Genomic DNA, 24,344 nt, shown 5'->3' on the forward strand with positions numbered 1-24,344 from the left:
CGTCTAAAGACGATAGAAGAGGCGCTGCGTGAGATATGGACGCCATCTGGCAATACGTCGGGAAATATGAGTGCCGTGTTGCGGGCTGGTAGTCCCGGCGCAGCAGCAGGCGAAGACCGGCGGTGACCAACGCGACCGGCGGGGACGCCAGCCAGCCCGAACACGCGTTTTGGCGCGAAGCGCTGAAGCAGAAGAAACGTCAGCACTCAACGAGTACTCTCCACACACTCTTTTATTTACACGTCGCCTGGGTAAAACAGGAATGCTAGAGCGGCGCCCCATGGCAGCCATAGAGTGCAATACAGAACCGAAACAGAAACACAACAATGAGCTCGTGCAGAGGGCACGGAGGAAGGCAAGTTTCAGCGCAGTCGCATTTTCAGCGCAACTTAAGAAACTAGGGTCTTTAGAATTACGTATGTATGCATTTTCTATTAAAGGAACACACCACCTAATATTTACCTAGTGATGTTGCCCCTCAGATGTGCGTAATGTTTGCTCTTTGATCGACCATATACACAAATACGAATCTAGTCAGCCGTTCAAGATGGCTGGCCCTTGGGCAAGTGGTTGAACTTTGGCCGAATGGTTGAATCGAGTGACGTGCCGACAAACAAAGACAAAAAGACAGACCAAAATATCTCCGTTTAAGTATCCCAAGAAAGACTATCGTCTTTAAAAATGGAGGATGCTTGAGCCTCGCCTTCAAGACTCGAACGCAATAGCGTAATCGGGCCTCGTGCGCATCGCCTTCTCAATTGCTAGCCTGGCTTCGACTCTCGGTGTATGTCTCAACCATGCCGTGAGGAAAAGAACGACTGCGCGCGTAACATTGGCCTTTTCAAAGTATCCTAGAACGCCTACTGCAAGTATTGTGAAGTGCCCACTACGCCATAATTACTGCTTTTGCTAATCAGCGAAGGGCCCACTACGCGTCCGTAAAGCAACACGCGAACCTCCACAGCTGTTCACTTTTTTTATGCTTTTGCTGCTGCTGATGGTGATTACATATGTCTGAGCGCTTCGTAATGGGTGGGCCTTTAAGGCACCCACTCGTTGCGCAGTTCGCATGTTTTGACGCCTGGTGCGATTTTACGCTTCTGCCACGCAATATTACATGCGTTAAGGACTCCTTCCACTACATGACATTGATATAGCGTGTTTTTTCGAAACAGTTTCAAGAAAAGGCGTGGCTGTGGGGTAGAACACCTGCTTCCCACGCAGACGGCCTGGGTTCGATTCTCACTCGGACCCGAAAAGTTTTATTGCTTATTTTATTTGCATCTTTCTTGACTTTTCGTTCATGGACAAAATGATTTTTCGCTCACAACCAAAGACGCCGTCACCGACGCCGACACCGGAATTCCTTAGAAACGAGCTCTTTAACGCTGTCGCGTTAAAATTTGCAAGGGAGGGCATTAGTGTATGACGAACACTATAACAGGTCATTGCATGAATAGCGTGAGATACTTGTAGCGTACGTCATAAAACCCTTTTCTTCAGTCACGTGTGGCATAAACCAGCATACCACAGCCCATGGAATGCGGGTATGCGCCACAGGTGATGCACAGTTTGTATCAACCTAGGAACGGCAATAGCAGACTTTCAAAAATATTTACGCGATCGGATTATAGATCTTGTATCGCAGAAAATGCGGGGCAGGCGTCGACAGTGTTGTCGGTGAGGGAAAAATCAGACGGACGGAGAGATTGACGATTAAGTTTAGAGCTGGAATCGAACCCAGGAATTTGTGTGACAGTCAAGTATTCTCATCATAGAGCTACGCATGCTTGAAACTGCTTACGAAAAAGACCCTGTAATGGCGTCATCTGTGGTTGCAATGTTTGCTATCAATTTTTATACCAATGTAATACGCATTACATAATAATTCCTATGACTCGCCAAGCTATGGTCAATCATTCCTCAGCCCGGAGCAGCCTTCCCCAAATTGTGGCTTCCTCAAAGAGGAGGTACTTTCCTCCAAATAGGCGCTTTCCTCAAATAGCCAAGTCCTTCAGCAAGTGCCTCCCACCCCGCCCCCCGAAAAAAAGTTTGTCGCTACGGGCCTGCCCACAACACACCCATATCTACTCAATATGCACAAAGAAGTTGGTACAACTCGCAACGCTTGACTCAAAGCAATAAAAAAAATGCGGTATACTGCGTCGCACGACATCGACTCCCAGAATGAGTGGAATCTGCCGAATTTTTCTCCTTTGATGAACGCAATGTGATCAGAAAACGTGACGTCTTAAGCATACATTTGAACAAATTGTCTGAACCAACCTCCTTGGTCTGAACATCCTTCAAATGTTAACCATTCTTATATTGCTAGGAACGAGTCCGCACTGAACTGCCCCGCTACTTGTTTGTTGCATTGTTTACCGTATTTGTTTCTTTATGTTTGTTTGTGCCCTTCACGGACCGACTCGGTCGATCTTTCATGTTCCGCTGTTCTGTCTTCCAGGTATCGGCTGGACCATGCTGTACGTCAACTTAGCCTCGTGCTTGAACTGCGTAGCGAACGTTGTCCACGGCGCTTTCTACCTTTTCTATTCTTTCTCCTCAACGCTTCCGTGGAACGCTTGTAAGAACAGCTGGAACGACGCCAACTGCTACGAAAAAGACTACAGGAATGTGAGTGCTCTGACTGCTATACATTTCACTGAGTTGAACAACGCAGGTGCTGCTGATTTATTGCAATTCGATATAGCAATTATATGGGCGCTGAAGGCGTATTTTTGCCGTCGTGGTCGCCGTGAGGTTCCGTAAAAAGACCAAGGGTAATAACATCGCCCTGCGCGTCGTATGTTATATGTGCGAGTGAAAGCGTGCGATGGTAGCCGACGATCGCGGCTAAAACGGTGAGGAAACGCGCCGGCCGCCTTCCGTAGTGCGAAAGACCCATGGCGGTCCCGGCAAGAACTGCGTACTCTGAGCGGCTGGGCGCGGTCGTACGCGCCCTATCTTGACAGGATCAGAAGGCGGTGCACACCTTATAAATATACTGGAAGAAATCTACAGCGACTCCCCGGCCACCACAGTCTTCTATAAAAAGGAGCAATAAAGTTCCAACAAAGAAGAGTGTAAGGCAGGGGGATATATCTCTAATGCTATTCACCGCATGCTTACCGGAGGTTTTAAGAGCCTTGGATATGGAACGGTTGGTAAGGAGCTAATGGTAAATATCTTAGAAATTGCGATTCGCTGATGACATTGTCTTGATGAGTAACACAGGCGACGAATTGCGAAGCGTGATTACTGAATTGAAAGGCAGAACGGTAGGTCTGAAAATTAATATCCAGAAAACTAAAGTAACGTATAGAAGTCTCGAAAGAAAACACCGGTTCGCGATAGGTAGCGAGGCACTGAAAGTAGTAAATATATACATAGGCCGGGTATAAACCGCAGATCCAACCATGAGACTGAAGTAACTGGAAGAATAAGAATGTCGTAGAGCACATTTGACATGTATTCTCAGATCATGACTGGCAGTTTACCAGTATTACTCGAGAGAAAAGTAGATAAACAACTGCATCTTACCAGTACGTACTTATGGGGCAGAAACCTGGAGGCTTGCAAGAATGGTTCAACTTAAACTGAGGACGACGCAGCCAGCCATGGAACTTAGAAAATGATACGTGTAAGTTTAAGGGACAAGAAGAGAGCAGAGTGGGTCAGAGAACGAACACGTGTTAAGGGTACATATCTATAAGATGAAATGGGCATGGGCATGGGCAGGGCATGTAGGGCGAAGACAGTATAACCGCTAGTCAAGCAAGCGCGCGAAGGGGATGCAGAATTGCAGGAGGTTCAAGTTGTATATAACCCCTTAACTATCCGTTCACGATCTGTATACGTACTGCGCACATTGTACGCGGAGCCTGTTTTCCTTGACACGGAAGCCTTAGCCCTGCAGTGGACGTATTGAGGATGATTATGACGACGATGTCTTAGGCATTCTTCTTCTCACTGTTCTATCTCGAATGCGCAGGTGCCCTGCTTCCGCGTCAATGTCACCTTGGCGCGCAAGTACTCCTCCCACAACTACACCGGCAAGGATGCCCTGGCGATCCACTCGGCCTCCGCTGGCGGTGGCACCGTAATCGTTCCCGGCGCCGAGTACGAGGCCATGCACAGCACCTGCGTCAACGGCACGCAGACCTCCACCGAGCAGTTCCTGCTGTGAGTGAGGAGTGCCGTGCTTACTTTCTCGCATGTCGATGCGGTGCCCACACGTTCGTACCACTGGAGCCTTCGTCTTCCTTAGCAAAGGGTGGTTTCAAGATTAGCTCTGCATTCGTCACTACGGTCACTCAGCGCTATTGCCTTATACCGAAGCTTGTACGATCATAACCAGGTTAAAGCAGAAACCGAAACGTAATACTTACATACTACACCGCCCGTGTGATTTGACCGAGCACTAATTTGGCAACAATCAACGTGTTGCGTGTGAAGGCGAAATAAGGTCAGCTATAGGTGCCGCTAGAGTTACTGTATATGCTACCTTTAGATGGCTCCTATAGGAGCCACATAGAGTAACTCCCGGTGCCACAAAAGTAATAGTTTTTCGTGCACATGCTACATGGGGTGTACGCGACGTTTATCCTACCATGATGGTTTACAATGTGTTTATCTTAAAACGCTATTGCTCACTTCCACTCCCCCCCCCCCCCCCCGTTAAATGATACTTTGGAATTTACTGAATAACCATCCTGTATATAGTTCAGACTATCACGGCGCAGAAATCCAAAAGTTGTCTGTGTTACGTGCTTATGCTTACATGTGTGCGGTTTCTTTTTTTGTGTACCATTTTTCGGTCACCTGTTTGAAGTGTCCCGACCTTTTCTTGGTGCTTTCCTTTACATGCAGTGTTTATCCCTCTCCATCTCTATTACCAATTAGTTTTTAACAGCGTAGCTATGTTTTAAGCTCGGCAAACCCGCGTGTCGCCTCAATGCAACTTCAGAAGTCCGCGGCGTTTCCTCCTCAAAGGCGGATGAACACAAGCTTGCTCCAATGGGCGTGCACGTCATGAGCCGGACGGCCGGTGGCCCCGCCTTCCGAGAACATTGCCGAGTGCATGAGCGGGACTATTTCTTTAGTCGCGGAGGCGATCGGCTGCCGCGCTTCGGCCGTCTCGGGAGGGGCCTCTCGAGACTTCTCAAGCTGCACCCGGAGCTATAGCTATGACGTCACCTCGCGTTGCCTAGCAGCCACCTGACACAGCTGCACCTACCTCGCCCATCTTAGATAACATTTTACATGACCACGTAACATCACTCAACTGGTCACGTGACTAAAATTACGTAGCATTACGTAACAACTAAGTCACGACTCACGTGACGCGTTCCCCAAAAGCCACGTAACAGTTAGTAAAATCGCTTAAAATCACGTAAAAGTTATAGCCACGTGACACGTTCCCGCCAAAAACCACGTAACAACTAGTCACGTGACTAAAATCTATATAATAGCGTCACAGCTAGTGTCGTGGCATGTTCCCGCCAAAACATTCGAAGACATTTTGCATCTCTAGCAAAAGCTTGGAATTACTAGGAAAACTTAGAAGCTATGTCGAACACTAGCTCCGCCGTTGGTTCCAGCCTTGCGTCACTAGGGCAAGCTGCGGACATCTTTTTATCACGTGCGTGGAGTGACGAGTTCGTCACAACATACTGCTGCGGCTGTCCATGCTATATTAATGCAATAGCGTTAAAGAGCTCGTTTTGCAGAAATTCCGGCGTCGGCATCGGTGTCGTTGGTTGTGAGCGAAAAATCATCATCTTGTCCTTCACCGAAAAATCGGAAAGATGCCAAATAAAATAACAAAAATTACACCATCTCTCACTAAAGGGAAACATGTGTGGATGCGAAGCAGCGGAGAGCCAGTGTCAGCGCCAGTGTCAGCGCTGACGTTGACACTGGCGCTGGCGCTTGCGCTTTTGCTGACGCTAACTCTGACACTGGCGGCGGCGTTGCGCAGGAGAGAATGAGGCGCGCGCGCTCCGTCATTTTATACCGCGGAACTACCGTGGCTCCCCCAGCGGAGCATGCAGCTGTCGCACCACCTGTCGCGCGCCGATCCGTAGAGTAGAGGATTCCTAGAGGAGAGAGAAGGGCAAGGGGACGCGTATGCGCAGTGGGGGGTGGACGCCGCGGGAAGGAGGGACGGACAAAGCCCCCGCCATAAGCTGCTCGACATCTAATAAAATTTTTTGTCCGAGTGAGAATCTAACCTAGGCCGTCTGCGTGGCAAGCAGGTGTTCTGACACAGAGGCGCGCTATCGCTACAAACTGATTCAGGAAAAAAGAAAACACAGGAATTATAAACGAAACATCGTCACAGGATAGCGCGCACTTACAACGGGAACACAGGGAGAAGAACACGACAACACAGCGCTTGCGTTGCGCTTAGCGCTTATGTTGTGTTTTTCTCCCTGTGTCCCCGTTGTAAGTGCGCGCTATCCTGTGACGATGAATACCTACCAACTCGCCCAGTTTTCTGCTTTGTTAAACGAAACAAAATAAATAGGCTACGAGTATTGCGTGAAGCCGCGTGCAATACGCAACTCGGCTCTCGGAGCGATACTTGCGAAAGCGTATGCAGATTTTTGTCAACCGTTTTTGTGCGAAGAAAGCAATACACCGTTACAAGCCACAACCATGAACCCGACGGAGGCATGCATAAAATGACCGCCTGCTGAAACTTCGGCGAGCGCTCAACTAATTCATAAGTTGCTCAATGACCTTGAAGCGTATATACCGTAAGAGTACACTAAACGGCCAAGTTGTCAATTTCATCTCGTGCTGAGAGGACAAAGCTGGGGGTGTCGGATCGGCGCCAAGCGTAACAGCTGCTATCGAACCTTAACCAATCAACGCTCGCTTAAGTGGACAGTCCACTTTTTCGACTCTTGCAGAATACTGCACACAGAGCCTTTTTTTTTCTACGGTGTCACTTGCCATTGGTGCCCGATTAGAGCTCCCCAATGACTGTGGCCACATTGATTTACATTGGATCGTTTCCCTTTGCAGAAAGAAAGTGTTGCGCCTCAGCTCCGGCATTGAAGAGATCGGCGACTTGCATCCCGACATGCTGCTGATCATCAGCCTGTGCTGCCTTGCCGAGTTACTCAGCATGTTGAAAGGCGTTCGAAGCTACGCAAAGGTGCGCCTTTGGCAACACTGGACGATCGGAAAAGCGTTTCGCTTTTGTTTAAGGAAAATACTTAAATGTGACCTTGCAGAGTGGTGTGTCACAGCGACAAAAAGCAAAAAAAAAAAAAAGACTGGACTACACTTGGTGCTATAGACTATACACTAGAAAAAGCTAAGTTGATGAGATTGGCGATGGCTGTTGCGGTCGAGTGCAGCAACCTCGCCTTTAAAGGTTGCCTTATTCGTTCCAGTAAATATGTACATTTTCTGTACTTTTCCTTAAACCAATTCAGTTCATTATTTACCTGCATGGTAGCCGCTGATATGCTTCGTCTTTTTACCAAGAAAGTTCGCGGTGCGATGTAAGAAAAAAAAAACAGCGGTATAACAAGTTCCCTGTGATAAAACAACATACAAACACTAAAATGGTCTGTGGGCCGGTTTATAACTTAATCAGTCGCCGCATAGCAGAGTTCCATTACGATAGCGTTGATGCAAGCGATATTGTTAGGTGGCTTTTAAAGCGCGGATGCATGCAGGTGGAAGAGACTATATACGCACTTTTACACGAATGCAGTGTCCTCACAGCAAAGATAAAGATTATAAATTCTGGGATTTCGCGTGCCTATATCACGATATGATTATAGGGGACGTCGTCAAGTGAAGCTGGACGGAGGGACACCGGTTTAATTTTGACTCATGTGGTTCTTTGACGTGCGTACGTTTAAATGTATTTGTATTTCGCCCCCGTCGGAGGGAGGTCGTCATCGCGGGGCTGATCCGAGATGCAGATAATCGAATCGAGATTGCCGCTTATGTTTGACAAGCTCTTAGACAGGCGTTATTGGATCTCCGAGACGCGCACACGGAGACAAGGAAGATGGCTAGACATGCCGCAATCATTGATTTGCTCGTCTATATATAAGGACACACGATGGACCATTCGATGTAAACGGGGAAGCTAAGGCAGCGGAAATAAATGAAACTCACGTGGCAATATCTGACCTTTGTCATCGATGTCAGGCACGTCTTCCGCGTTCCTCTGGGGTGCACGAATAAGCAGCATTCACAATCCAAATGAAGGTGACCTAACGTGGCGTTTGAATCTCTGTAAAAACATCCTACTAATGTTTCTTGGAATGTCTGTAAAACGGCAAGTGCGTCACCTATACCGCGAAATCGGCGTTGTCATTGTTTATTTGTTTTTTTTTTAACAGCAGCTGCTCAGCAAATCGTTCCTTGTTCACCCCGTACGAAAAGAAAACTATCACTATCATAAACGGGTATGCGCCACAGAAGTGGGGTGAATCCCACTTCTGACAACTGATCCATGGACTAAAAATGAACAATACTATCGTCATCAAGCGGGTATGTGCCACTGTGTGGCCTATCAAAACTATCATCATCATAAACGGGTATGTGCCACATAAATTGGGCAAATTCCACTACACACCAACTTCCACTAAAAAGGAAGAAGGCAACAATTAGCCCAACATTTTAAATGGTTGCGAAGCGACGGCGGTGAGCCGAAGATCCCGAGTACCTACAATGAGAGATTAGTCTTTTATCAAGTTAGGGAAATACGGTACGCAAATACGGTAAGGCAGTACGGTAACGCTCCTCCTTTCCCGCTAGTTGTGTTTAACCCGCTTCCAGTTCCAGTGAGCAGTGCGCCCCCCCCCCCCCCCCGAACGACAGGTTCCTAGTTAACAATGCGTCGGCTGACAGGCAACAATGAGGCGTGAAAACCTGCACAGTAATTTTTGAAAAAGCTTTTGTGGTGTTGGGTGCCTTCACCGGCAATAGCACAACGAGCGGGAAAGGAGGAGCGCTACCGTACGACCTTACCGTACTTCCGTGCCGTATTTCCGTAACTTAGGCAAGGCGGCTGCGAGAAGACCCCGAAGCATAGGCGTGCGCAGGGTTCCCCATCAGGGAGGGCAAAGGTTCCTCGCAGCGCCCCCCCACCCTACTAAGTCAATGTATGGCGCAGATTTTGCACCCCCCCCCCCGTCTTAAGTGACTAGAAGGGTCAATGTACGGGGCAGATTTTGCGCCCCCCCCTTATAGGTGATTAGGGGGGCGGCCTCCCCCCCTGCCCCCCCCCCCTGTGCGCACGCCTATGCCCCGAAGCGATGCAAGGCCTACGCCAACGACGACGTGCCCAGTAGATCTATGAGAGGTGCGAACGCTTAGTTTCAGTGCGAGTTTATGTCTCTGGTGTTTGGACCATCCGTGTCGCGTCTTTGTCTGTGGCTTAACTCGAACCTCTCTGCGCTGAGAATCAACGCAGAAACAACCTAGCATCACCTTGATAAAGCCCTAGACTAGACAACCTGCATCACCTCGCTAAGACCGAGAAACAACCTAGAAGCAACCAGATTAGTCTTCAGAATCGTCCAGTTTTGCTGTTCCAAGCCTTGTAGGGCTTAGTGCAAGCTTCGCCTGATTTTTTCTTTCTTTCTCTCCACTCGCGGGCGGCCTCAGCTGGCGATGGGCACTACGTGGATGTCGTTCGCGCTGCTGTTCACCCTGTTGCTGTCCAGCGTGGTGCAACGCGGCTCCATGCGAGGAATGAGCGCCTACTTGTACCCGGACTGGCCCAAGCTCATAGACATCGTGGTACGCTTGCCTATGATGCGAAATGAATTATCGCTTCGGTAACGCTTTAGCTACGCATAGTTCAGTTTAGCTACGTATATATAGTCGCTTCAAAGCGTGAGAGCAGGTGAATCAGAACACATATACATCGTATATGGGCCAACCGACCGGTTACCTCACGTGGGGCGTTCTATTCGCGTCACTGTGTGTGGTGAAAGGACTGGAAAAGCCGAGAAATAAGTGCGACAGTTCTGTGATTTGTCAGATGCGATTCAAGGGCTCTTGAATGCATGCAAAAAGCCTCTTCAGCCAACGTAGTCTTCCTACTGTATTTCGGAGCGCTTAGCGAATTCTGGCTGAAGGGACCGTAACGTCATTCGCTGCAACAGTGTGCAAAATTGGGCTATTTGGTTTAACTTCATTGTAAAACAGCTTCACTGTCAAAAACTTCATTGTCACTTCATTGTCAAAACTTCATTGTCAAAAAGACGAAGACATGAGATGGAGGACCATTCGCTTTACTGCATAACCGAGAGGCAAGAAACTTTACGGCATTGTGTGGACGAGAGCAAACGCGCACACAGTGAAAATTATCTTTAGAGGGTGCTTGGAAAGCTCATGCACACGAAGTCTAGTGACACCTCTATTACACGCTTCTTTCTCAAACACAGACGTGGCGAGCGGCTTCTCAGCAGCTTCTCTTCAGCATGGGACTGGCTCTGGGCACGCTCACTGGCTACGGCAGCTACAAGCCGTTCGAGTGGCCGCTCTCAATGTGAGTTTATAGGAGGCCCGCCGTGGTCGTGAACTGCGCTTCTCACTCCGCTTCTGGCGCAGGAACATCGTGCAGCTTGTCGGGGCCGACTTCTGCTTCAGCTTCTTCTCCGGCTGCATGGTGTTCGCTCTGTACGGCCACGCCACCTTGCTCTATGGCGTGGACTTCGACGACCTGGTCACTTCAGGTGCGTGTCCCTCTAATCCGCCCTTTTCTTAAAGCGTCGATCGAAACTTTACGGAGTTTGTTTCACCATGATTGTTCGCCTAGTTCAGAGACTTAAAGGAGTACTGACATGAATTTAAAAATTTTTCGGGTTGTTGCGCTAAATGAAAGCACGGGTATCGAGAACCCTAAATAGAGTGTCGTGGTGCCTGGGGATGCATTGCATATATTTTTAATGCCGCTTCTTTCAACCAGCAGTTTCGGTTTCGGTTTCGAGAGGGCGGCTTCATAGCGACGTGTCAAGTCTGCCCGTGACGTCACGGGCAGCTGCAACCTACGAAATATGCACCTGCTGTCCTTTGCTGTCAGTCGAACGTGGTTCATGATGAGTGAACTGTCGTCCAGTGCCTCCGACAGCGATTTCTGTGGTTTAGGCTGCATGCAGAACCCAGACTTCGCAAACCAAGTGAGCTGACTTGAAACGTCATAGGGCTCTCCATGCGGTGAAGCTGCCTTGCAGATGCTGGGAGATGAAAAATTTAAAATCAAACTTAAATATTTATACGTGTTTCCCGGATGCGGTGTGGGGAAAGCGTTAACACTACATGCCAAGGAAACCAAAAACGTCCGTTTTTCTGCACTTCAAAATCGTGTCAGTACTCCTTTAAAAATCATTGGCGGTCGCTGGAGCCAACGTTCCGACAAGTGGCGTTGTATTTTTTTGCCTTGAAGAAGACAAGGTGAGTTGTCAAAGTGTTGTATTCAGCGACACCGCCTGTTCATTCATCTTCAATCTCTTCAAGCCTCCATCTTTTTCTGAATTTCTTCCTCGTTCAGAGACTGTTGCTTATAAGAAGAAACAAGTGGGGTGGAAGGCGTGGGAAAGGGGCTTTTTGAACCGACCTTGGCGTGTATACATTAGCGTCCTTCGAGATCGGAATGTATACGATACGTGGGTCTCGGACCATCTGTCCGTCGCATGGGCAGTAACTCACACTCTACAACATTTCCGCACCAACATGCATGATAAAATGGAAGAGAGATAAGTCTAACGGCCATCGCACTGTTCTTGCTCTCGTTGTCGCAGATTACGATTACGCCTTCGTCATGTACCCGGAGAGCGTCAAGCACTTCCGCCACCCTGAGCTGTGGTGCATCGCCTTCTACCTGCTCGTGTGCGTGCTAGCCTTCGACGGCTTGGTAAGCTCGTGCGACCAGTGGTCAAGCTGGCTGCTTCGGCGGCTTTTGCGTTTTGGTGTTCGATGGCATGTTGGAATCGATAAAGTTTTCGAAAGCTTTTTGGAAGTTTTAGTACGCTGTCACTCAAGGACTTTCGAACAGGACCTTGGTTGTGGGACATTAGGATTTCAACGCTTTTGGTTCGCGAGTGCGCCAGTGTTGCCCGACTCTAAGGCCACTCGCGTGTTTATAAAAAATATTCAAGTATAAATTAAGTGCTCGACCGAATGCGCTAAAGCTTCGCCAGCTTGTTTGTGAACGCACGAGGATTAAGCCACATACCACAGATTATGATCGAAAAATGTGCGGTATAAAGTTTAGGATCGGATATATGTGACAAGACAGAAGACTAGACAAACAAGAAACGCTAATGATTCGTAACGGCGTGTTGCTTGCGGTCGGCGGTGAGGACGATGTTCGGGAGATGAAAGAAAGAATGTAGTAGCGTGCCCTCATTACAATTTGCTCGAGCAGAAATCGCTTTCCTTCGCGACGCTTCACACTGAACCTACGACTTCGTACTCTCCTGCTCGTTTCGTTAATCGGATGTGCACCAAAATTGGTATGGCGTAACATGACTGTATGATGAACATGAATGACGAGTCATAACATGAAAATCATGACATGCATGTCATGAACGACATGATATACATGCCACAGTCTTGGTGCTCTTACGGCCGTTTCGTTTACTTGATATATACCAAAATTGGTACTGCGTGACAAGAGTGCATGACGAACATAAGTGAGAGGTCCTAACGTGCAAATCATGACACGCATATCATGTACAGCATGATATACATGCCACACGCTCATGGTGCGCTCGCGGCCGTTTCGCTAGCTTGATATATATCAACATTAATATTGCGCGACGTTACTGTGTAACGAACACAAATAACACGAGTTAACATGAAAATCATGACACGCATGTCATGTAGAGCATGACTTACGTGCCACGCTTATGGTGCGCTGGCGGCCGTTTCGCTAGCTTGATATATACCAAAATTAGTATCTTGTGACGTGATTGTATGAGGAACATAAATAACACGAGTAAACATGAAAATCACGACACGCATGTCATGTACAGCATGACTTACGTGCCACGCTCATGGTGCGCTGGCGGCCGTTTCGCTAGCTTGATCTATCCCGGAATTGGTACTGCGCGACGTGACTGTGTGACGAACATAAATAACACGACTTAACATGAAAATCATGAGAAGCATGTCATGTACAGCATGACTTACGTGCCGCGCTCATGGTGCGCTGGCGGCCGTTTCACTAGCTTGATCTACCCCGAAATTGGTATTGCGCGACGTGACTGTGTGAAGAACATAAATAACACGACTTAACATGAAAATCATGGCGAACATGTCATGTACAGCATGACTTACGTGCCGCGCTCATGGTGCGCTGGCGGCCATTTCGCTAGCTTGATATACACGAAAATTTGTATTTTGCGACGTGACTGTGACGAACATAAATAACACTAGTTAATATGAAAGTCATGACACGCATGTCATGTACAGCATGACTTACGTGCCACGCTCATGGTGCGCTGGCGGCCGTTTCGCTTGCTTGATCTACCCCGAAATTGGTATGGCGCGACGTTACTGTGTAACGGACATAAATAACACGAGTTAACGTGAAAATCATGACACGCATGTCATGTACAGCATGACTTACGTGCCACGCTCATGGTGCCTGGCGTCCGTTTCGCTAGCTTGGTCTACCCCGAAATTGGTATTGCGCGACGTTACTGTGTAACGAACATAAATACATGAGTGGCACGCATTTTCCTCAATGACAGACAAGACGATGTATGCAGCTCTTTGCTGGCTGCTTCGCATTACATCGATTCCCACAATGCGTGGGATCTGGCGGCTCTTTGTTATTTGCTATCTTTCGCTCTCCCTCGCTTCGCCTCTCTCATCTTTAACCTCTCCATAAGGCATCACACAATACGAATGAATGAACTGTTAACGCACGATCCACTGCTGTCGTCTCTTCATCCCTGTCCGTAATCTTAAGAACGAAGTATGAACAGCCACCAACAAGCCCAACTGACTGGTATATTCAGCTCTATACATTTATCAATTAACTACGCCTGTACTGCTCGCTCGACTTGATCGCTCAACCCTTGATGCCTTCCTTCTTCGCCAGGTGGCGTTCGTGGAGATAGGAGTGTCAACCTTCGTGGACGTCTACCCGTCGTTCAAGCCACACCGCCTGCTATGCACCGTGACCACGTGCACCTTCATGTATATTCTCTCCCTACCCGCGGCAACAGGCGTAAGTGGGCGTCAGTGTCAGTGTAGTGCGAGTTTCACTTTTAACAATACCGCATACAACGAACTACCACTCATAACAATGAGCCGAATCAGCAACGACGTCGTCAGCCTGTCATATCACCCTAAGATACCAATGGTGATGGAATGCCGATGCATGCATCAGAAAGCTACGTCTTGCGAAACACAGATAAGGGATGTTACTTAAACGATGTAATTTACAAGAGACGCACAGCCAGTCGTCACGATGGAGGCCAGTTCTCACTCGGCCCACATGCGGTTTTTCACGTTAAAGGGACAATTAAGTGTATGAAACAATAAATTAGTTTAGAGTGATAAATTATACTCTGAAAACTATAGCGTCGTTAATTTCGCCACCATGGGTTTATTAATGAGCAAAATAATGTCCAAGTCTCACTTTTAAGTTTCCCGCCGAATTCCCCAATGGTGACGTCACGGAGTTCAAAGTGCTTTTTCGCATTTTGGCCTCATTGGCTCAACGAAATTTCATGAAACTGTGCATATTAAGTCTCCGGCTCCCTAAGAAGACAGTGTACTTTACCGATTAGGAACTGCGTAGGCCCTAATAGACGCCGTCAAAATCTATGAGGTCACGGTTACTGGTTCGGAAGCTTCGGGATGGCGTCGCCACCCGCATTTTCTTTATGCGCGTTTTCTTGCTCGCCCAGCGTCTCCTCGCAGCAAGCGTGCTGTTTTTTGTACCGCGAAAGAGTAATCTACTATTACAAGAAAAACCGTTTTTGCCTTTAGCGTCCCTTTAAGTGTATGTTTTCTCGCAACAATATTTCGTTTCCAAGCCCAGCGGGATTGTGCTGAAAATTTTGTTCAATGTGAGGATGCAGTCGTGTTTTCCATTTGTGAGAGCTTGCTACGCAGAGAGTAATTAAATTCTGATATATTGCATGGCCCGCTAAGTGGCGTCTATTTTCTATCTTCTTTATCAAGCCACACACACGAGTTGTTGGCTGCTGGCGGTACAAGAAAAAAAAAAAAAACGAAAACCTATGCGTGGTACATACCGTAGCCTACCATCAAACGTCGTCCAGCGACTTCAAGAAGAGCTGGCACGGGTAGTGTATGTAACCGTACCAGCGCCTCGGAGGCGCTGACCGTACTCATATCGTGTCATATACCTTGTCTGTAAAATGGAGCCCCGTTCAATGCACATAATGTGCCAGTTTATACATATCTTAACGTCTGTATATAAGCTCCGTCGCGGTGTACATGTTCATGTACACAATGGTGACCATCGTACATTCGACGCTCATTTTCCCTCGCAGGGAGGTCTTTACGTCTTGAACTTGATCGATTACGTCACCTACATAGACCTGGTGCCGTGGATCGCGTTGGCTGAAGTCCTTCCTTCTAGTCAACGGATACGGTGAGCCAACCGCTCTTGTTCGTACAGCTATGTGAATTATAAGGGACCAGTTAGCCTGCATACAGGGTGTTTCAAGAAATGTGTCCGGAAATCCTCAAAAATAATGGAAATGGAATATTTGCTCACTGCCTTCACAATTACTTTTTCTGTGGCGGCAGACATATTAACCGGACTGAGACATCGATATCGGCAGTAATTAAGGAAAATCTATTAACTCCTAATTAGTAAGACAGGAGGTAGGGACAAATGGGTGAATTGGAGCCCTTTCTGCGAAGAGCACGCGTTGCCGCATTGATATTTCCAAAAAGCGGACGCTGGTATCTTTAGCGGAGTGATGAAATCTGATCAATTTCGCCCGTTTTAGTTTTGATTACTCGTGGTTTTTTAACATGCCCTTAAAATGCGTGAGTGTTTATTGCGTTTTCGTCCCAATTGAAATACGACCACCGCGGCTTGTTAGTTTTTGAATGTTAGCGCTGTTCTGTCGCGTGTGCCTTATCTGTTGTCCCTGTCATGTAGCGTGCGCTACCACCGATTAGTATGCAGTATACCAACAAGCCAACAATGCCACCCTAATCGACCGCACCGTGGCTGGGAATCGAGTCCGCGTATTCGAGCTTAGCGGTGCAGCGACGACGGCGGGTGGTTTGGCGCAGCGACCACGGCCGGTCGTGGGCCAAACCATGATCGCGATTATGAAACGTGGCATAGACTGAGGGACTTCTGCTTAATTTCGACTGCGTACATGGGGATATTATATGTCACGTAACTATTGCAGCTCCTTGTGTGTCTTCAGTTTTCGTTTGATGTCCGGTCTCAGGTTTGCTTTCCATAAATGTTGTGTGCTCATAGCGTGCAGAGTGCAGATCTGTGCGAAGTTTAAGAATATGAGCTTACACGGGGTGGCTCGGCTAATGTTATAGCCGAACTTACAAAAATGACAAAAATAAATAAAATGGAACATAGCATGCTTGCTGCACCTCGACGGTTTTTCGGTCTTCTGTACTCTTCTGCCAGCAAACAAATGCTTGTGTCTTGGCTTATCAGAAAACTAGAAGTGAAACAAAGGTACAAGCTCAGAGCACACTGTGTGCTTCATGTATGGATCGGCTTTCAGCATCACGCACACTTTGCGTAACGTTTTGTTTCCGGTGCTCGTAACCACCGCTGCTGCACGCGTGTTCACGCTGTACCGACTGACCGCGCTTATTTCAATGTCTACAACTACAAGTGGTGCCAAATTCCAGAAACAAATCGATGCTGTGATGAATTGGTAGCGCATCACTATGATACCAAAGACACAAAGGACAAGCATAAGCGCATGTCTACGCTACTCCAAGAAATATATTGGCATGTATTACAATAACGTCTCACGTTATATCGAACGGTTCGTATCAGAGAAAACTTCAGGCAGCCTTGATGCTCGACACGTCATTACAGGCTAAAAAATTCATAGGAACTGGAATCTCGCTTGGCCGATTGCGAAGAGTACTACTTAACGAACAAAAATAATCAGTACGCGAAATTCGGCCCAGGCACGTTCTGTGAAACCCGCACTCCTCGTTTATTGCAGGCGTCCTCCGGCTGAATGACGACATACAGTTTATGACGGGGCAGACGCCGTCAACCTTTCTGCTCGTCTGCTGGCGATACTGCTGTCCCGTGGCTCTCCTGGTAAGAAAACAGCCGGGGACGGCGGCCCCGCGTGCTTTTAAATGTGCAATCCGCCTATCCTTTTTTTTTTCACGCCTCTACGGCGCATGCGCCCATCTCCTAGCGGAAAAGTCGCGAAGCGTTTTGGTATGGTCACTGCACCCGCTCGATCTCTGAGGCTTTCTTTCTGGCTATCCCGGAACACCAAACAAAACTCCGAAACCCCATCAAATCGTTTCCAGCGGCAGAGGACAGCACAGGAACATGAGAAAGGCAGCTTCCACTGGTTCAGCCGTGAGCGGCTATCAAGTGGTTAGAGCGTCAGTCTCCAATGCGGTAGGTTCTGAGTTCGAGTCCCAGTGCCGCCAGGTACCGACCGGTTTTTGTTATGGGGACCGAGGTGGCGCTCGGTGGTGTGGCCACTATACTCTGGAGAAAGGGGCTCCTTGTTCCCGCTCACTTGTCTTTCGCGGCCCTTGCCCAAGACGATGTGCCCTGCTCCATCCATTACAGGTTGCAGGAATGAGCGAAATAAGCGTCTTTCCTAACTTCAAACCACTATCAGCCGCGCTATGAAGCCCGTGCAGTCCGCGCCTAAAGGTTGAAAAATTGAGCGCCTTAATATATAAATTTCTTCCTGGGCAAGTTTGTTGATCCTTCGAAGCCATCGTGTAAGCATCGAACAGATGTGGCAATCAGCACAAAATACACGTTCCTTTCTCGCACACAAAATTCTTTTACGATCCTCTTATTCCCAGTACCTCGAGTGACTGGAACCGCCCGCCCACCTCTATATTTCCCGACTGAAAGATGCCATTGCATTTAAAGCTGCTCTTGAATGTTATTTATACTCTTAGTAGCCACAATATTGAATTTTTAACAGCGAAGCTGTTCTAGGTCAGCGTAAAATGTCGTGACCCAGAATTATCATCATCATCATAACCGGCACGCGCTCTCTTCTTCATCTTCTGCTTCGCTCCCAGAACACGTGCGCCGATTTGTACGGCGTATAGCAAGGGGGGAGCACAAAGCGAAGGAGAGATGTGAGGAGGAGGGCGAAGAAAGAGAGACAGAAAGAAAAAGATTTAAAGAAAGAGAAAATCTTGGCGAAAAAATTCCTCATGAGGCGGCGGGATTCGAAGTCGCGTACCCACGATCCGAATTCGAGCGTTTTAACCGTTCGGCTGTGCAGGCACGCTGACAGAACATAGCGTAGCCTTGTGTAAAGGGGGTAGAACAGAAAAGTGAGGGTGAGGAGGAGAGATGTGGGGGGAGGGGAGAGTAAAGGATAGCATATAATGAATGAGAAAGAGAGAAACATAGGGGAGGAAATGCAGAAAAGAAAGAGAGAGAATCAAAGACAGAGAAAGAAAGAAATAGAGAGAGAAAAAAATGATAGAAAGAGGAAGCAAGCGCGAAACAGAGATAGTGAGACAAACATAGGGAACAAACAGAAAAAAATAGAAAGAAAAAGAGAGAGAAAGAAATAGACATAAACAGAGACAGACAAGACAGAAAAAACAGAGAAAAAGAAAGAGAGGGAGAAAGAAACAGAAAACTAAAGAGAAACAAAAGGCCGCCCACCTCTATAAAGAAATATATAAAAATAAAGGAATAGGTTATCCAGCGAACGGCTGCGAGCCCGTGCTTCGCTGTGCCAAGCGCTGTAAAACCTTGGAGCCTTAATGTAAAGCGTTCTGTAAAGCCTTGAAGCCTTAATGGCACTGAAATAAATAAATACGCATTAGAGTTATATTAGTGCAAACAAGACACGGAAAACGAATACGCCATAGCATCGTGTAGCGCCCGTGGTGTCTTGTCTTCTTTGTTGCGATGAAATGGCTTCAGTAAGACCTTAAGACACCGTAAACTTTGCACGCAGCTTGTGCAGTGATAATGATTATGCGTGACGTCATTGTCACGCGCGTGGTGCGCTTAGAACGTGAAAGTGTGCACACTATAATCAAACACCAAGCATAATCAAACATCTCTAAGAACATCGCTGCGGATGAGGCGGGCTCAAAAAATGTAACATATCCACTCAAATACAAATAGACCCATTATTCGTCGACATGAACGATCTCAAGCAATTTTACTATGGATAAGAGTAATAATACGCTATGTTTTACGTGCCGAAACCAGGATATGACTATGAGGCACGCGTTGTGGAAGGCTCCGGAAATTTGAACTACCTGGAGTTCCTGAAGACGCATCTAAATATATGTACACGGGCCTCTAGCACTTAGTCCCCATCGAAGTGTGACCGCCGCGGCCGGGGTTTGAGCCAATGACAGAGGATTTATTATGGCCGCGCTAGGCACTAGGCCCTTTTAGGGTCGCGAATTCTATATGACGCCTCGTCGCTCGCAGACGATCTGCCTCGGCTCGGTGAACGCCCAGAGGAATCGGCTGCTGGACTACGTGTACCCAGCCTGGACCGGCGTCATCCAGCTGGCCATCGTCCTTTGCTGCGTAGTAGCCGTCATCACGCAGGTTATGCGCACCTTCGCGGAGAACGGCCACGTGAGTCGGGCGCATCGTAAAGCAATGTTTCTAATTGTACAGACAGTTGGGCTGTAGTTGGTCCTGGTCATAACTATATGGAACTTGATACTGGCGAACAAGGACAAGACGCGGAGTACATGTGATGCCCCTCCCGCTTGCTACCTATAGGTAGCAAGCGGGAGGGGCATCACATGTACTCCCGCTACCTATAGGTGATGCACTTACTATAGTAAGTGCATCACTAAAAATATTTCACTTTCCACAAGTAACTTCCGTATTGTACGGAAGTTCAAATGCTCTCACGGGAATTATAGCCAAGCACATATTTTTTAAAGGAAATCAACTAAGATGTGTGGGTCTCACCTACACCGTGGTCTCACCCTTGCGGTGTCACTGTTCCACAAAAAACATCGCTGGTGACCATTTCCAGCGTATGGGCGATGAGAAGAATATGGGCTGCATTGCACGAGCAGCCAGAAATAAAGGCGCGCTGCCGAAGGCAAATGCTGGTGGTCCTGCCCAAATTTTAATCTATTTTGCGATACCGCTCAAAGTGTTGCCTTACACCAGCGGCCACAAACAAAAAAAGAAGGTTCGAAAAATTTCCCGCCTTTACCCGCCATGAATGGGAAGGGGGAGAGCATGGTCCTCCTAGAGCCCCAGCGCGTACGTCTATGCCCCGGGAAATGAAAAAAAGAACTCCCGTACTCACCGTCCAGAGGTCAGAAGTGTCATGAGCGCCATGACAGCCGCACGATGCAACCGAACGGCATACGTACTGAAGGCCGCTAATCATTCACTCGCAGAAGAGATCGAGTAAAAAGGGCGTCTTTTCGTCCCACAACACAAATCATCATCGGGCTTCCTTGCGTTTCCTTTCTTGAAAACTCGGCGCTAGCCACTTTCCTACCAAGAATGCTATGTCACGCTGATAGCGCACATGCCGTTCGTCACCAGAAAGTGCCGGGCGCGCGGCGATAATGCAAGGAAAGGAAGGCAAAATAAATGACAAATATTGTTGCGGGACGAAGAGACACCCTTTTTACCCGATCTTTTCTGTCAGTGTTCACGAGAATAGTTGATCCCGAGTCTGAACAGCGGGACTGAAAACACGAGACAAAAATAAAAGGACAAAGACATCACTGACTGACAAGGCCAAGCACGAGCTTCTTTGGTTTGTGTCCCCGTGTTTCAGTTCCGTTGTTCAAACCCGCCGTGAGATGGTAATAATATCTGAGGTTTAACGTCCCAAAACCACGATATGATTATGAGAGACGCCGCAGTGGAGGGCTCCGGAAATTTCGAACACCTGGGGTTCTTTAACGTGCACCCAAATCTAAGTACACGGGCCTCGGATATTTTCGCCTCCATCGAAAATGCAGCCGCCGCGGCCGGGATTCGATCCCGCGACCTTCGGGTCAGCAGTCGAGCGCCATAACCAGTAGACCACCGTGGCGGGGCAAACCCGCGGCGTGAGAGACGTCCCGTAAAGAGCCTGCATATATATAACACAAAAGACGAGAGGCGAAGGTGGATCCACAACAAATGCGCATATATTGTGTGTGTGTGCCACCTCCCGTGTCGCCTTTCCCGCGCTCTGGATTCTTTACGAGAATGCAATTGCATGCAGCGCAACTATACATTGTACATTTTATTAGATTCGTCGCCGCAGAGGACTGTGTGTACGAATGCGTAATTACGCGTCTTGAAAGTACCGTTCAATGTTAACTGTTTTGTGATGTGACGGTTTCTCACGCCGTGTCCCTCTTTCATTTCTATTTGATCCTCCCTCCATGTTTAATGCCAAAACAAATACCTTTTGGTTCTGGATCAACCTCCTAGCCTCTATTCCTTCAGCAAGCTAGATGGTGAGTTGGGCTAGTTGGTTTATGTTCATCTTTCAAAAATTAGGCTGAAGCGTACCGGAAAACGTGGAAAGTAGAAATGGGTAAGCGCTGTCCTGTCCACTTCTACTCTCCACGTTTTTCGGTGCGCTTCAACCTCTTTCTTGTTTTGTATCTCTTCTAGTGAAAGTACGTCTGTGCGAATGCAGGGTCGCAATCTTGTTCACGTTCTGTGACTTCTTGTACACTTCTTGTACAATTGCAGAGCGCGGTGACTTTAATAATTTATTTGTGCTAATGTCTTGATTGAATGCTAGGCGGTGTCGTAATTTCACAAGATGTTCGGTGGGAGGGGGTGGTAGTTGTTTTCGCAAACTATCGGCGCGGGATTAGACTAAACCAGGCACAAAGCAGGCTAATTCAATTCTCCAGTCCGAGCTCTTACGTTTAGATGCAATCCAAGTCACCCGGAGACCGTTCTATATCTGTTCTGTCGGACGGAACGGACTCTGTCCGTTCTATGCATAGAGTTAATACAGACTAGAGGAAAAGCTGGGCCGAAAGAGCGCCGACCACAAGAAGACCGCCATTACTCAACCGATGTCATTCTTGCCTTTGCAATTATTTACAGATCGGCTACAATTGGCTCTATTCAATGTTGCTATTCAATGGCAATATAAATCAAACACGGACAGTTTGACAAATTGCAAACATGCAGGGAGTGTGTAATGTTCATTCACAAGATTTCTAGTTTACTGTGCGCGGAACTCGCGGCTCATGAAGATGAGTTTGCAGGCACTCCTGCTCGATGGCGCCACAATATCCACTTGAGTTCTAGATCGTGGCCGATTGCGCCTCTTGGGACAGAGTGGTGAGTCGCAGTGCGTCGTCGTCTGCGCTTTCTGTTGACACGTACTTACAATTGTACTTCGGGAGCTCACTTTCGTTAATTACGATGAAAATTTAATACCACCGTCAAGTCGGGCGCGCATTTCAGGGACTGGTAACGCCCGTACGGTGGGGTAATGGAGGCGCCCTTGTGGTCGGATATTCTAATGCATGGACCCTATGGAGAGCTTTTCCTCTATTCTATGCCTGTTCTTTGCCTAGCAGACGACAAAATGATTGACCGGACGGCCTTTTCCGGTTGCTGTTCTCACGTCTGGCCGTCAGACGAGCCTCGAACCAATGCTGTGAGGCGCGATAGAACGTCATATATCACACAACATGTACAAGATTGCGCCTCAGTATGACGGGTCTTCTCTTGACTTTTACGGGCACGTCACAGATGCTGCTCCATCGTTGTTCCAGCAATTCTCCTTTCGTTCGCCCATCTCTATCTTTTGTGAGACAGAATCTACCGCACTAACACATCGTCATCGATACGTCTTCGTTCTCAGGATATATACGCAGCGATGGAGCCCGAGGACGGCTATGGACCTGCGGACCCCGACATCTTCGCTCGCTACCAGAATGCGCTGCCAGGTCGCAACGTGATCCCGTCGACGATCATCACAGCCGGAAGAGGAGGACGGAGAAGCCTGCGGCGCACTTCTTTGTCTGCCTGCCCTATCAGCGGAAGCTGGCCGCCCTCTCGCTGAGCGTGGGCCATAGAAAACGGGGCCCCGGGCTGCTACACCGCGCTATATTTGGCGGATATATACGACTGCAACATATTAAAAAAGAATGGCGCTGCAGTCGTCAAGCTGCGCTCCCAATGCGCCCGCGGCCAATATATATAGCTTCATTAAGCGTACATTTTTCTGGGCATTGCGTAAAACAGCGCGCAGAATACACGGGGCAACTGAATGAGAGACACGGCACATTGTGTGTGGGCTCTCAATCAGTTGTCCGGGTTTTTGCGCGATGTTGAGAACATTTGCGGCACGACATTATTTGCGTTGTACAACGGTTTACAATTGAACGGCGATGTGGGCGAGTTGGTGTACGTACGTTTTACAGAATATAAGCGCTCGTGTGCATCGCTCTCTGCGTTCCTTCCTTTCTTCACTGCGTCAACTTTCTTTCAGCATTTAAGTGCTTTCGCTGCAGATGGTTTAAAAGGCTTACAAAAGACACGGAGCGAAACTTATATGAGGTGCGCGGTTATTGGAAGTAACTGGTGATATATTACTGGGAAAGTGAAATGCGAAAATGAATGTTTTTAACTTCGAATCATTTCTGTGCGAACCGAAGGCACTTTCGCCGTTCCTATCAATTAAGCTGCCTTCGTTTGGATGCCTTCCTGATGATGGCCTTCTTCGTCAAAATTAGTCGGAGGACGTGTGTACGGCGAACAGGATTGACAGGCTATGACATAAGTAACATGACATGCCTATCGCGCACGTCATGAAAACCTTTCCAGTCACGTGTGGTGCGCATCCCGCATACAAAGCCTGTAGTAGGGGGGTATCCGTCATGCATGATGCACGGTGTACATCACCGGGCAACATCAGCGGTAGACATTGGAAACTTATGGGTTAAACAATAGAAAGGTATACCGTTTGCAATAGTGCGTACGCACTTCAAATGAAGCATTTCGTTATAGCAATGTTTCTAGAATCTCCTTCTTAAACGTCTTTAAAACGGCTAATAATTTCCGTTATTATATGTACAAAGAAGACAAGGTGTCAATCAGAACACCAGTTTATTCCAAATGTCCTAATCTCCCCCCCTCCTTCGTTTCCAAATTCACCCGTAAGCCTTGTACACTTAGGGGC

General features: G+C 47.9%; 1 protein-coding gene across 2 annotated transcripts in view; it reads left to right on the forward strand.

Moving 5' to 3' along the window:
* Positions 1-24,344, forward strand: part of LOC119381947 (sodium- and chloride-dependent neutral and basic amino acid transporter B(0+)-like) — a 169,839-nt gene that overhangs the window by 18,513 nt on the left and 126,982 nt on the right. For both annotated transcript variants that reach the window (XM_049412669.1, XM_049412670.1), the window contains exons 3-12: positions 2,468-2,637; positions 3,995-4,185; positions 7,036-7,168; positions 10,431-10,534; positions 10,597-10,721; positions 11,787-11,899; positions 14,096-14,224; positions 15,522-15,622; positions 17,196-17,296; positions 19,646-19,798. In XM_049412669.1, the coding sequence (XP_049268626.1) occupies positions 2,468-2,637; positions 3,995-4,185; positions 7,036-7,168; positions 10,431-10,534; positions 10,597-10,721; positions 11,787-11,899; positions 14,096-14,224; positions 15,522-15,622; positions 17,196-17,214 (1,085 nt within the window). In that variant the 3' untranslated portion in view covers positions 17,215-17,296; positions 19,646-19,798. The remainder of the gene's footprint in view (positions 1-2,467; positions 2,638-3,994; positions 4,186-7,035; positions 7,169-10,430; positions 10,535-10,596; positions 10,722-11,786; positions 11,900-14,095; positions 14,225-15,521; positions 15,623-17,195; positions 17,297-19,645; positions 19,799-24,344) is intronic.

Source organism: Rhipicephalus sanguineus, chromosome 2 (genome assembly GCF_013339695.2).
Source record: "Rhipicephalus sanguineus isolate Rsan-2018 chromosome 2, BIME_Rsan_1.4, whole genome shotgun sequence".
NCBI classification, from domain to species: Eukaryota; Metazoa; Arthropoda; class Arachnida; order Ixodida; family Ixodidae; genus Rhipicephalus; species Rhipicephalus sanguineus.